Here is a 14,068-nt window from a genome sequence, read left to right as displayed (position 1 = left end):
TTGACATTCGCTGAGGTAAATGTTGATTTCTCTTCTGAGGTAAAAACAAACAAACAAAAAAAAACAGTTTTAAAGCATTATACGTATCAAACGATACATTTTATGAAACGGGGAAACCTAATACACACTTTGGTGGTTTTAAAATGACAGAATATGTCTTTATTAGGAAAAAAAAAAAGAACATTGAAGACGACGCTGCGAAAAAAATAAACCGCTCCAACACATAACCATGAGTTTAAACTACATTTACAACAAAAATGAAACCTATTTTCATATCACAATGTTAATTAAAAACACCTCACAGCCACGTGATTGAAAAACACCTCACCACCACATCATTTTACACCTCACCACCACATAATTCAAAATACCTCACCACCACGTGATTCAAAACCACCAACACGTTATTAAAAACACTTCACAACCACGGAAACAAAAGTTTCAGGGAGAAGTTCGGTGACAACAGACACTGCCCAGATATGTAGATATTGTTACGGATCGCGGTTAAGATGTTATATTGACCGAGCGGTGGTGTATTACCGCGACCTAACACTAACAGTTCCCCCAATTCTTCCCCAACTCACCCGATTCACCCCAAACTTTGGCCGTATCGCACCGCAGCTGCCCAATCTGGAAAAGACTAAAACGACGAATGCAAAGAGGAAGACGAAGGCAAAGAAAGGTTTGGAAATACTACTAAATTTATTTACTATTTACACACATAAGCAAAAAGAAAGCAGTCACGTTTATTTACAACACATAAGATGCAGGTGACACAGTGCAAATACTAGCTTACCTACAGTCTTAATTAACCCCGGGACAGAACAAACAAAAGACAGACTCACACGGGGAATGATGACAGGAGTTGGCTGGAAGGAGAGGATGGCTTGGAGCTGTATTGTGCAGCACGATCGGCGCGTTCAGCAGCCGCCATTCCTTCGCGGCCCTGCTCAAAACCGCCGTCCAGGCCCCAAGCGGCTGTTGGGTGTTGTTGCTGCTGTGGCCGCCGCTGCTTTTCCAGGATTACAACAGGCTTTGTGCTTTCTGGGATGTCCTCTCCTTGGATGTTCTCTATGTTCTCTTGGTCCAATCCCTCCTCACCACCGACAACTCAACGCAACCAACGCAACCACTGACCACCACAACGCAACCACTGACGACCAAAACCACACAACTCAGCTCTGCTTCTTGGACCCTCTCTCTTCTCAACGGCTTGGGCTCCCTTTTGTCTGCCGGTCAAAGCTCCTCTCTCAAAGCTTGTCTCAGCTTCTCTTTTGGGAGCGTCGCGCTGCGGATTTTAGCTGCGGTCACGCCTGCTCATTCCCTCCTCTCAGCGCCTCTCTTTCTTCTTCCAAGCTCGACTCGACTGCTTGGGGAGCGTCGCGCTGTGGGTTATATAGGCCCCGCCCCTCAACCTTTTGCGAACCTCCCCGATCGCTCTTCCTCCGCCCTCTCTAGCCAAACCCCTGGCTCATGGTTGGTCGAGTGGGGCTGGCTCACTCCTCCCCTCTATGACGAGGTGGAGACACGCCTTTCTTCTCCGACCCTGCCTCGTGGTCAATGGCGGTTATTGGAGGGGAGGTAATTGCAAACGACGAAAAGGGGGAATGGAGGTTTTGGGAATGGGAATGAAGGGAATCTATCTCTTTCACTGGTGCAATGGAGTACTTCAATTAATGGGAGACACAGCCTTACCCTAAAACACAGAATAAGATATAACTATCGAACAGGGGTATTCTATTATTGGCTGACGTGTATGCTTGTGGACTAATTATGGGATGCCCTTTGACCTTTACACAGCTCCGGAGGCAGGGGGTGCAGAATAAACAATAATAATAATAATAAAGCACACAATCAAAAAAATATATACAGTCCTCATATCCGCAACAATATATACAGACTTGGCATTTAATATGGAATATTTTTTTTTCTTGACTTGGGCTTACTTTCTGAACTCAGTATATCAATCTGGTGAGTTTCTTTTACCCTTCGGTGATGTCTTTGTTGAAAGAACCATGTCACTGATTGTCTTTCGCAGCAAGAAGTCAATAACAGGATTATATCACAGGTGGCGTGACAAAATGTAAGGACAGGTACATTTGACGATTGGCTTCAAAGTCGGGTATACAAGGGTTGTTGCGTTCTGTATTAGTGGAAAACTGCTGCACGTCTACAAAAGTTATTGCCGCTTCTTCTGGAGATGGTCCATCAACTTGACAATGCTGTTTGTCATGGAGTGGTGGCTTTACGAAATTTTGGCATGAAACAGCGTGCTATTGCTCGGCAGTATGGCATCACTCAAGGTCAGGTGTCAAAGATCTTGAAACGAAATGCTCAGAGGGGTGTCCCTACTCCAATACCGAGGCCAGGACGTCCACGCAGAACCACAAGGAGAGATGATCGCCAGCTGCACCGGTTAGTCTGCAATGGCCATACCAGGTCAGCTAATCGGCTTAGGGCTGAGTGTCAGCAACTGACAAATGTGCCTGTATCCAGAAGGCTAGTCAACCAACGACTGGTTCAATCTGGCTATCGTGCCGGGCGTCTCCTGAGAAAGCCACGCCTGACCAGACAACACAGCCAGCGCCGATTGCAGTGGGCCAGAGAGCACCGTCAATGGCAGCCAGGACACTGGAATCGCGTGACCTTCAGTGACGAGTCTAGATTTCTGGTCTATCATCAAGATGGCTGCGTCCGAGTGCGCAGACAAGTGCATGAAGCCCACAACGAAGATTGTATAGTGCCATGAGTCCAAGCTGGAGGTGGTGGGGTGACCGTTTGGGCTGCTTTTCATGCAGGGGGCAAAACTGACCTGGTTGTTCTGAATGGAAACCTGAACCAATTCAAGTACAGGGTCATTCTGGAAGAAACATTGCTTCCATTTGCTCGTGCAGCCTTTCGAGGAAACTTTGTCTTCCAAGATGACAATGCACGGCCTCATCGTGCTCGCATGATCCAACACTTTCTTTCTGACCATGGTGTAGAGCATATGGAGTGGCCTGCCATGTCCCCGGATATGAATCCGATAGAGAACTTGTGGGCAGAATTAACGCGTCAAATCGACAACTTGGACCAGCAGCCGACCTCTGTGCGTGAATTGCAGCAGGCTATTGTCACTGCATGGCAAGCGATTCCTGTCCAAACCTTGGCAAATCTCGTGAACAGCATGCCTCAACGTGTACATGCTCTCCTGAATGCTCATGGGGGTTACACGAAGTACTGAACTGTAATTTTACTGTCCGTAATCCCAGTCGTAATTTAGCTTTTGTTGAAATTTTTTTTGGTTAATGTGCAAAATAAAGAGCTACTTCTGGAAAACGTACAGAAGTTTAACACAGTAATGTCCGTGAATCGAGTTCGCTATCAGTTTACATCACTTTCAAGGATCAATTTATTTGCTTCGAAATGTCAAATGTGGTTTTTGTTTCTTTTAAAGGTCACATTAACAAAATCTAGAATAATTTCAACATAATTCCAATGAACTTTTGGTTCTAAGTCATCTTGAAAAGTAAGTTCACCCCCACAAAAAAAATATTCCATATTAAATGCCAAGTCTGTTGATAAATAAACCTGAAAATCGCAGAGCCAGAATTATTTCTTGGTCTGCGAAGCCCATGCGAGGTTTCTTCTTTCTTCAGCCTCACAACCCTGGGTGAATATGCGATCTTTTTAAAAAAAAGTTCGAATTTTGCCAAATCCGTTTTATTCGTTTGTTAATATACCTCAGCCATTGACAAATCCGGAATTATAATTTTTAGTTGAGGTTCAAATTAACCCGGGACATTGTGTCAAACGATGCCTGCAAGTCTGTACATGTTATAAATAATTAATCATCCACAGGCAAAGACTTCTTCTTCACGCAATAACAACTTCCAGCTTCCAGACCGTACATCCAATCATCTTCAAATTTTGCACACTTGTTACTCTTCACGACTTCTAATACAGTATGAAGTTTCACGTCGATCAATGAAGTGGTTCAAGATATAAATGTTTTTATTATTTGCTTTTAATTAACGCTATCTGCCAAACCACGAGACCTATCGCAAATTCCAAAAGGACATTTTAGTAGACTGATATGCTGAACAGATTTGTGAAGTATCCCCTCGATTGGATCAGAAATGAGGGAGGAGCTAGGTTTTAAATGTTTGTGCTTAAAAACGTCATAACTCTGAAACCATGTGATGCATGACATCATGCTCGCTGACTGTTTTGTTTGTCATGGGTATGCGATTCTGCCTGCAAAGTTTGGCCTCGATCTGTTCAGGCGTTTGAGAAAATTGGATTTTAGTGTTTTTCACTCAAAACAACATGGCGGCCGAATCACGTGACCTGTGACGTCATAATTACGATAAAAATATTCTGCAAACCGAGTCCTTCCTATGGTAAAAATTTGCTCTCAATCGGTCCAATTATTGCAGAGAAAATGGTTTTTAAAGGAAAACAGAAAAAAAAATTCCCCAAAAAACTTCCTGGATCCGGAATAATATCCTGAGCTTCACCAAAAACTAATCAATTCTTCCTTATCCCAAGTGCAATCATCCCACCAACTTTCATCCAAATCCGTTCAGAACTTTCCCAGATATCTTGTTCACAAACACACGAACACGCACACACGATCGAATGCATTACTCCCTGGCGGGAGTAATAAGAAAACTTCACAAACTGGTCCATGAATCATGATCCCTTACTGAAACGAAGGTGGAGACTTCGAGACCTGAGAGGACTCCTTTCCATCCTCTGAAACCCGCATGTGGAGATAACAACCGACACACACACACCCCGACACACACACACACATACCCCGACACACACACACACATACCCCGACACACACACACACATACCCCGACACACACACACACATACCCCGACACACACACACACATACCCCGACACACACACACACATACCCCGACACACACACACACATACCCCGACACACACACACACACATACATACCCCGACACACACACACACATACATACCCCGACACACACACACACATACCCCGACACACACACACACACATACCCCGACACACACACACACACATACCCCGACACACACACACACACATACCCCGACACACACACACACACATACCCCGACACACACACACATATACCCCGACACACACACACATATACCCCGACACACACACACATACCCCGACACACACACACATACCCCGACACACACACACACATACCCCGACACACACACACACATACCCCGACACACACACACACATACCCCGACACACACACACACATACCCCGACACACACACACATACCCCGACACACACACACATACCCCGACACACACACACATACCCCGACACACACACACATACCCCGACACACACACACACCCCCCGACACACACACCCCGACACACACACCCCGACACACACACCCCCACACACACCCCGACACACACCCCGACACACACACCCCGACACACACACCCCGACACACACACCCCGACACACACACCCCGACACACACACCCCGACACACACACCCCGACACACACACCCCGACACACACACACACACACCCCGACACACACACACACACACCCCGACACACACACACACACACACCCCGACACACACACACACACACACCCCGACACACACACACACACACACACCCCGACACACACACACACACACACACACACACACACACACACACACACACACACACCCCGACACACACACACCCCGACACACACACACACACACCCCGACACACACACACACACACACACACACACCCCGACACACACACACACACACCCCGACACACACACACACACACCCCGACACACACACACACACACCCCGACACACACACACACACACCCCGACACACACACACACACACCCCGACACACACACACACACACCCCGACACACACACACACACCCCGACACACACACACACACCCCGACACACACACACACACACACCCCGACACACACACACACACACACCCCGACACACACACACACACCCCGACACACACACACACACACCCCGACACACACACACACCCCGACACACACACACACACCCCGACACACACACACACACCCCGACACACACACACACCCCGACACACACACACACACCCCGACACACACACACACACCCCGACACACACACACACACCCCGACACACACACACACACCCCGACACACACACACACACCCCGACACACACACACACACCCCGACACACACACACACACCCCGACACACACACACCCCGACACACACACACCCCGACACACACACACCCCGACACACACACACCCCGACACACACACACACACACCCCGACACACACACACACACCCCGACACACACACACACACCCCGACACACACACACACACCCCGACACACACACACACACCCCGACACACACACACACACCCCGACACACACACACACACCCCGACACACACACACACACCCCGACACACACACACACACCCCGACACACACACACACACCCCGACACACACACACACACCCCGACACACACACACACACCCCGACACACACACACACACCCCGACACACACACACACACCCCGACACACACACACACACACCCCGACACACACACACCCCGACACACACACACCCCGACACACACACACCCCGACACACACACACCCCGACACACACACACCCCGACACACACACACCCCGACACACACACACCCCGACACACACACACCCCGACACACACACACACACACACACACACACACACACACACACACACACACACACACACACACACACACACACACACACACGTTTTGCGGAAACGAACAAAGTGGGATCACAGCACGTTTTGATGAATGCCATCATCACACTGTTTGTGGATAAACGAGACCAGTTTGAAGATCAAACGACCTTATGGAAAGATTTTGAGATTACCTTCACCTGGGAGAGACCACAGCAGACAAAGCAGTCCAACCACAAGCCTTTCACCAACAAGGCAAAAAGGTCACGTTTGTATAAATAAAGGACCAAAAACTGCATAAAAATAAAGGACCAAAAACTGCATAATGCTCCACGAGATCCCAAAGCGAGTAAAACACTCCGTTACGAGACGAGCATCGTAAAGCATCATTCAAGTTGCGCACACACAGGTGAAGCAAAGCGACTCATCTACCTCCTCATCTCCATCATCTACCTCCTCATCTCCATCATCTCCCTCATCCTTTCCCTCAGCACGTCCCGGTCCACAAATCCCAAACAAAGACCGCGATGTTGTTAATAAACGTACCTCGGGTTGAAATCCTGAAACAAACCCTTGACGTTCATCGTGCCGCCGCCGCCGCGGCGGTCATGCAAGATAATTAGCACGTCTGGAGCTTTTTCTTGTCTTGCTCAACGTTTAATTATTAATTTCCTTCTCTTTATTTATTTCTTGCGTGCTTCCCGAAATCCAACGTGACGTCATTACGACTGCAGCCCTTTTCACCTTTCCTCTTTGTGTTTGAAGAATTCCAATCGCTAATTAAATTCATTTATTCGACAACAAGGTAATTGTCGGTTCCTTCATGAGGTATGACATTAAAACACCGTATAAACGCACCAGCATTGACAAGGCACAGTAAAATTACACTAAATTTTAAAACGGTTTAATTCGCAGGTTAAATGTAATGGGTTGTTCAATTTTACTGGAAAACTTGGAAACATTATATACTTTATCACTTTGTGTAAATTTCTTTCTACAATACTCACATCATCAGCTCCCCGTTTTATACACCGCCCCAAAGATGACAGCCGAAAGCAGTAAAAACCAGTCACATAAAGAAATATTAAATCTTCCTGAATTAACATGGAAATCTGTAAATAGCAAAATCAAGACTAATGGAGAAAAAATAACAAATAACACTGCATTGAACAACAAACAACAAAAACACGGTAATCGCCTTTTATCTTTTTAAAACTATTTAATAGCCCATTAGGATGCCGTTTTCAGAAGACTGTGAAGAGCTACATAATTGTTCTTTGTCCTTAAATGGGCTATGTGCCAACAAGCTACAATTTATATAAAACCTCAATTAACCAACCGGCCATTTGTTAATGTCACAATGGCGATCAGTCTGAGCAACGCGCGGCCTTCGTTGAAAGCTCCGTGCGGGTAATGTTATAATGCACTCTCTGTGGTGCTACTTACACTGGGCTTCGTGCAAGCATGTAAAAAAAAAAAAAAATTAACACTTTTCATTCAAATTTCTCTTGTCGAGGATTTCGTAGCATGTTTTATATATCAGTTTAGTGGAGCGTACTATCGAGATGTCAGGATGGCCGAGCGGTCTAAGGCGCCAGACTCAAGGCTTTGCAGCTTTCCATGTGTTCGCATGGATCGGGTATTCTGGTCTCCATATGGAGGCGTGGGTTCGAATCCCACTTCTGACACTACTTTTTTTTTAATGCTATAAAAGCTCTTTTTATTTCTTCTGTTCCACAAGTCGATTAATTATTTTCTTCATTCCATAAAAGTCTCGTCATCGAAATAATCCCGTACTTCTGTATTTTTCTTTTTGAAGTGTTTTATTGAACGTATCCCTCTGCTGGCTGCAGGCGCGATGTGCAACGTTTACTTTTTCTGCATTTGCACCAGTGCTCTTCTGCCCCCTGATGTTATAATTAATTATTACAAATCCTTTTACTCCGAGTGATATCTTCGTCTTCTTCGCTTCTCCTCACTTTTTTTATTTTTCACCTCTTTTCATTCAATTATCTTCCCACTTATTAATATTATTCCTTCTTCATGGTTATTTTTTTCTTTTCCCTTCATTTTCATGCATTACATTATGGATTAAGACTTAAATGAAGGAGCTCAACGACAAAGGGCAGCAAGTTCGTGAACCATCAAAAGGTTTATGTGGATGGATGGATGCACGTGACGTGACGTGACGACGTAACGAAGGACGTGACATTTTAAGGAGGAATGACGCAAAATTAAGTAACGATGGGCCGGAGAGGAACAGAATGGGAAATAATTACACATTTCACATTTTATCTTTCCACATTTCAAACAATTTGAGTCAAATTAAAAAGAAAATAATGTGTACAAAGTAAAATGCAAGCAAATGGTACACACATCCTGGTAAGTTACAAGGATTATTTCATTTTTACATTATTATCAAATCAAGTTTAAATTGCAATGCACACACACACACACACACACACACACACACACACACACACACACACACACACACACACACACACACACACCCCACTGTTACATGAATTACATAAATTACAAAAACATTCGTCATTGTGTATGACATTTGAACCTGGGTTCTGTATATATATATAATTTCAAAACACACCTGGCCACAAGTGTGCCTCACTGACTGGGTCCTCAGTCGAGGTCCTGAGCATCATCCCGTTTCGGCCCTTCAACCTCGATACTGTCAGCTAAGGTGGGCCAGCAGGGGCACATACACATCCACATGCAGCAGCTACACCCAGATGTGTACATACCCCCACCACCAGCCAGTCAGAACACAGACTACAACAAAACTGCCTCCACTCCCAGAATCAACAGCCCCTCATCCACTCACTCATACACCAAAAAACAACAACCGACCACCACCCTTACAACATGCACCACTCAAACAGAAACACATTCATGCAAAACCCCACCCACTCCTGCAACACACACACCCACTCCTGCAACACACACCCCACTGCTGCAACACACACCCCACTGCTGCAACACACACACACACACACACACACACCATTCACACATCTCCATTTCTCTTCCTTGCTGTCACTACCCGTTTAGACTGAAATGAACCACCCCCCACAACATCAACCTACACCGTTCGACGTGCCTCCATAAACTTCCTCCATATCCAAAGTGAGCCTTTCAAGGAAACCTGGGCCACTCTGTCACACATCCTCCTTCTTTCTGTCCCACACACTCCAAGCTGAGCAAGAAATGCAGAAAAGGAATTACCAATATACCCTCTACACCCCACCTCAAATGGCTGACAAGAAACTCGCCAACCCTTCTCCCGACACTCTGCCTCCAGCTCACTGTACTTTCCTATATTCCTCTCGTGCACCTCCTCCATGTTCTCTTCCCAAGGTACAGACAATTCCACTAAGATGTTCCTATATATATATAACCGGGTGGTGTTAAAGCACCGATAATTCCACACCGGCAGATAGGGTAATCCCGCGGTATTTAATTGGCGATGGGGTTTGACAGCGGAAGTTCGTGAGCCGCGTGGGATTGGGGGGGGGGGGGCTTCATGTTTGAGAGGAAAGAGTGTCGGCCATTGTTCATGAAGCTGGTATTCGCAGGCACGTGTGAGGCTAGACCAACGGCCATTCGCCATTTTTTTGTCTTTGCTACTTTTGACTTTTGTCTTTTGATATCCCTGTTATTTTTCAACTATTTTGCTTTGTAAAGTTACCACAGTGGGACAGTGACTTTGTTTTGCAAAGTGTTGATTAAAATTCCAAAAACTCAATTTCACGACTCGACAGCAAAATTATTCCAGCGAAGAACCCCCAGTAATTTGTATACCCAAGTGTACCGGGTAACATATATATTGTTGCGGTTTTTAGAACCCTCCACTTTGTAAATATTTGTAATATTCTCTTATAAATAATCCCCTGTAAATATTCCCATTTTTGGTGTAAAAGGTCAAAGGTCGCACCCTAGTTAGGCCACGAGCAACACGTAGCACACCATAGGCTTCTTCTTTAGTTATTTCATTAGTATGTGTTTCAGGTAAGGATTTGTTCCCAATAGTTGAATCTGCATTGTATTAATTAAATAAGAGTAGGCCCCCTTGTCAATTCATATTGCGGCATAGCCTTCCTCCAAATTGTGTTCCTGGGCTTGCCAGTAGCGTTCGCTGCCTGGCTCAGCCGCCATTGAACACGAGGTCAGGCTTGGAGAAGAAGGGGGCGGGGCGGCAAGAACGAGGTGTGGCCACGTCAACTCATCACCAGGGTGTGGCCGGTAAGCCCCCACCAGCCAACCAGGGCTGAGGTGAGCTCGTTAATAGGCGTGGCTCGATGAAGCGCGGCTTGATTTCTAAGCGGGTTATAAAAGCGCAAGCGCCAAGCCCTCTCACGGAGATGCGCCAGGGAGAGAGAAGGAGTCAAACCTACGGAGATGCGCGAGGGGAGGCCATTGATGACGAACTGCGCCGGGGGATGCTGATTGTGAACGAACTGCGCGGGGAGCGCTCGATTGATTGTCACGTTGTTGGAGCGTCCTGCGCGAGGGTACCCTCTGAGACGAACGCTGGGCGAGAGAGAGTTGGCACGAAGATTACGTACGCGGCATGTTACGAATTCAGGTGAATTACTATTCAGGTCTTTGCTTATCAATGTGTAGTCGATTAAAGGTTGTTGTGATTAAAGGGTCAGGAGCCCTTCTGGGAAAAAGGATACCGGAAACGGAAGGAAAAAGACACGAGGTCAGGGGAGAAGCGACGATCTTCTTCCTCTTTTTTCCTCGCCGAGCTCCGAGGAGTGGGTATCGATAAAGAGCAGCGGGGAGGACGCTACGTTTGCTACGTTTGAAAGCCCGTCTGACAAAAGGAGTTACCTGCGCAGGGCACTTACCCCTTGACACGTCAAGTTGCCGTGGGTCCGTGCACGGAACCCAGCGTCCGGCACAGTTCGCCTCACCGTCTACAAGGACGCATACGGGACGCACCTTGGGCCTCGCGCGCTGGACAAGCGGCGCGTTGCTTTGCCCGCTTTGCTTGGCAAGGAGGTGTCCGCTGCAACCGTTGTTCCCGGTACATGACGTGCACGTTTGGGAGCACGTCAGCCAGGGGTTCGTTCAACCGCCCGTGTGCGGAGAAGCCGACCATCATCTTGGTCAGGAGGGGCCCAGAGACATTGTGAGGGACAGAGACCAAAGGGGTCGTGAGTACCCAAGGGGTCGGGAGTGGGGAAAGGGGACACACATATATAAGATGGCCATCTGAATAATATTGGTGATTAATTGTTGATTGTTGATGGTTGTTGATTGCTCGGGGAATATATCATTGATTGTTCCGGATCCTTGGTGTGGGGTTTCTTATGGATTGGAATTCATATTGATTGCGTTACGAAAGCGCAGAAATAATATATCTTTCTGGCGGAGTTCCTCTCACGGTCCGGGGGTCACCGAGACCAGGTAGTCACCGGGAGGACTACGTAACAGAATTGGGGGCTCGTCCAAATTACGATTTGCGGAATTCGCAATTGGGTCTACGTCCGGGATCTAAAATTGTATAAAATAATAAAATAATATTTTTATTAATTAAAATTTATTAATTAAGTATTAATTGGTAAATTTTTGGGGAAATTGGGGGTAAAGTCTTGGGTGAAGGTTAACAGGTGTTAACGATAGGCACCATGGCGTTTGTGGCACAGAACTTTGCGGTAACCCCGAGTGAGGCACAGTTCCGAGCGTTACTAAAGTCGGACCTCTTGAAATTGGCCAAACATTTTAACTTGGAGGTCCGAACTAATTTGAGGAAGGCAGAATTGCAGACCACGGTGATACAGTCTATGGTGGGATTAGGAACATGGGACGAGTTAGCCTGGCAGTGGCTACCCGAAGAACCAGAAGAAGTTGAGCTCCGGAAACTGGAGTTGCAATTACGGAGCCAGGAGCGGATCAAAGAAGAAGAAAGGAAAGCAGAAGAGAGGAGAGAAGAGAAACAAGCAGAGGAAAGGAGAGTGGAACGAGAACTCCAGGAAAGGTTAAAAGAAGAAGAAAGGAAAGCAGAAGAGAGGAGAGAAGAGAAACAAGCAGAGGAAAGGAGAGTGGAACGAGAACTCCAGGAAAGGTTAAAAGAAGAAGAAAGGAAAGCAGAAGAGAGGAGAGAAGAGAAACAAGCAGAGGAAAGGAGAGTGGAACGAGAACTCCAGGAAAGGTTAGCAGAAGAAGAAAGGAAAGCAGAAAAGGAAAGAGCAGAATAAGAAAGGAAAGCAGAAGAGAGGAGAGAAGAGAAACAAGCAGAGGAAAGGAGAGTGGAACGAGAACTCCAGGAAAGGTTAGAAGGGAGAAAAGCAGAGGAGAGGAGAGCTGCCAGGGAACTCGAAGCAGAGGAGAGAAAAGCCGAAAGTGAGTTGAAGGAACATGATCTGGCGCTTCAGCAAGAGATTAAATTCAAGGAGCTGGATTTAATGAGAGAACGGGGAGAGGTACCACCCTTGCTGACGGGGTCGACACCTAGCCAGAACACCTGGGATGTGGGCAGACATGTGAGGCTGGTTCCACCCTTCAGTGAAAAGGAAGTCGCAAAAATTTTTCCACACTTTGAGAAAATGGCTCGACAGGTAAACTGGCCGGAGGAGGCCTGGACCATACTAGTGCAAAGTGTGCTGGTGGGAAAAGCTCAAGAGATTTATTCGGCGCTACCAATGGACCAATGTGCAGATTATGAGGTATTGAAGAAGCACATCCTCAACGCCTATGAGTTGGTTCCGGAAGCTTACCGGCAAAAATTCAGGAATGCCAGGAAGAGGGAGAGTGAGACCCATGTGGAGTTTGCTAGAGTAAAAGAAAACATGTTTGATCGGTGGTGTGAGTCAAAAGGAGTCGGGAACGACTTCGAAGCATTGCGTGACCTGATGCTGGTGGAGGAATTTCAACAGTGTGTCCACGAGGACATCAAAGTGTACCTGCAGGAAAAGAAAGTACCGAAGTTGTGGGACGCAGCCACCATGGCAGATGATTATGCCTTAACACACCGGATAGGGGTCCATGAACCTAACTCCTCGCCTAGATCTCCGCAGGGGAGGTGTGGAACAGCAGGTGCGGAGAACGACAATACATGGTGGCGGCCTCGAGATGATTATGGGGACAACGCTGATACCCGAACGGTTCAAAATCAGGGGGCTACGGGCCCAAGACAAACTTATTTTTCGGGGGGCCCGAGGCAGACCACGAGTTTTTCCTCCAGGCCTACTTGCGCTTTTTGCAAGAAACCTGGACACTTGATGTCCAGTTGTTACCTCATGAAAAGGGACAACCCAGAGCAGAGTCCG

General features: G+C 46.9%; 2 protein-coding genes and 1 non-coding gene across 4 annotated transcripts in view; 2 read left to right on the top strand and 1 right to left on the bottom strand.

Annotated features, from left to right (window-relative positions):
* The window catches only part of TMEM185A (transmembrane protein 185A), a 39,298-nt gene extending 31,639 nt beyond the window's left edge, over nucleotides 1–7,659 (bottom strand). The window contains exon 1 of one of the 2 annotated variants that reach the window (XM_068101620.2): nucleotides 7,317–7,659. In XM_068101620.2, coding sequence (XP_067957721.1) covers nucleotides 7,317–7,354 — 38 coding nt within the window. In that variant the 5' untranslated portion in view covers nucleotides 7,355–7,659. The remainder of the gene's footprint in view (nucleotides 1–7,316) is intronic. The other variant, XM_068112473.2, reaches the window with a different exon arrangement.
* A 462-nt stretch (nucleotides 7,660–8,121) lies between these two features.
* C4H4orf33 (chromosome 4 C4orf33 homolog) overlaps nucleotides 8,122–14,068 on the top strand; it is an 82,926-nt gene continuing 76,979 nt past the window's right edge. Inside the window, exon 1 of the mRNA XM_068101623.2 lies at nucleotides 8,122–8,180. Within this exon, the coding sequence (XP_067957724.2) occupies nucleotides 8,131–8,180 (50 nt within the window). The 5' untranslated portion in view covers nucleotides 8,122–8,130. The remainder of the gene's footprint in view (nucleotides 8,181–14,068) is intronic.
* On the top strand, nucleotides 8,338–8,458 carry TRNAL-CAA (transfer RNA leucine (anticodon CAA)). Its single transcript has 2 exons — nucleotides 8,338–8,375; nucleotides 8,413–8,458. It is a non-coding gene; the product is annotated as a tRNA-Leu (tRNA).

Source organism: Myxine glutinosa, chromosome 4, assembly GCF_964187855.1.
Source record: "Myxine glutinosa chromosome 4, kmMyxGlut1.1, whole genome shotgun sequence".
In the NCBI taxonomy this organism is placed as follows: domain Eukaryota; kingdom Metazoa; phylum Chordata; class Myxini; order Myxiniformes; family Myxinidae; genus Myxine; species Myxine glutinosa.
This window is presented reverse-complemented; position numbering and strand designations above follow the sequence as displayed.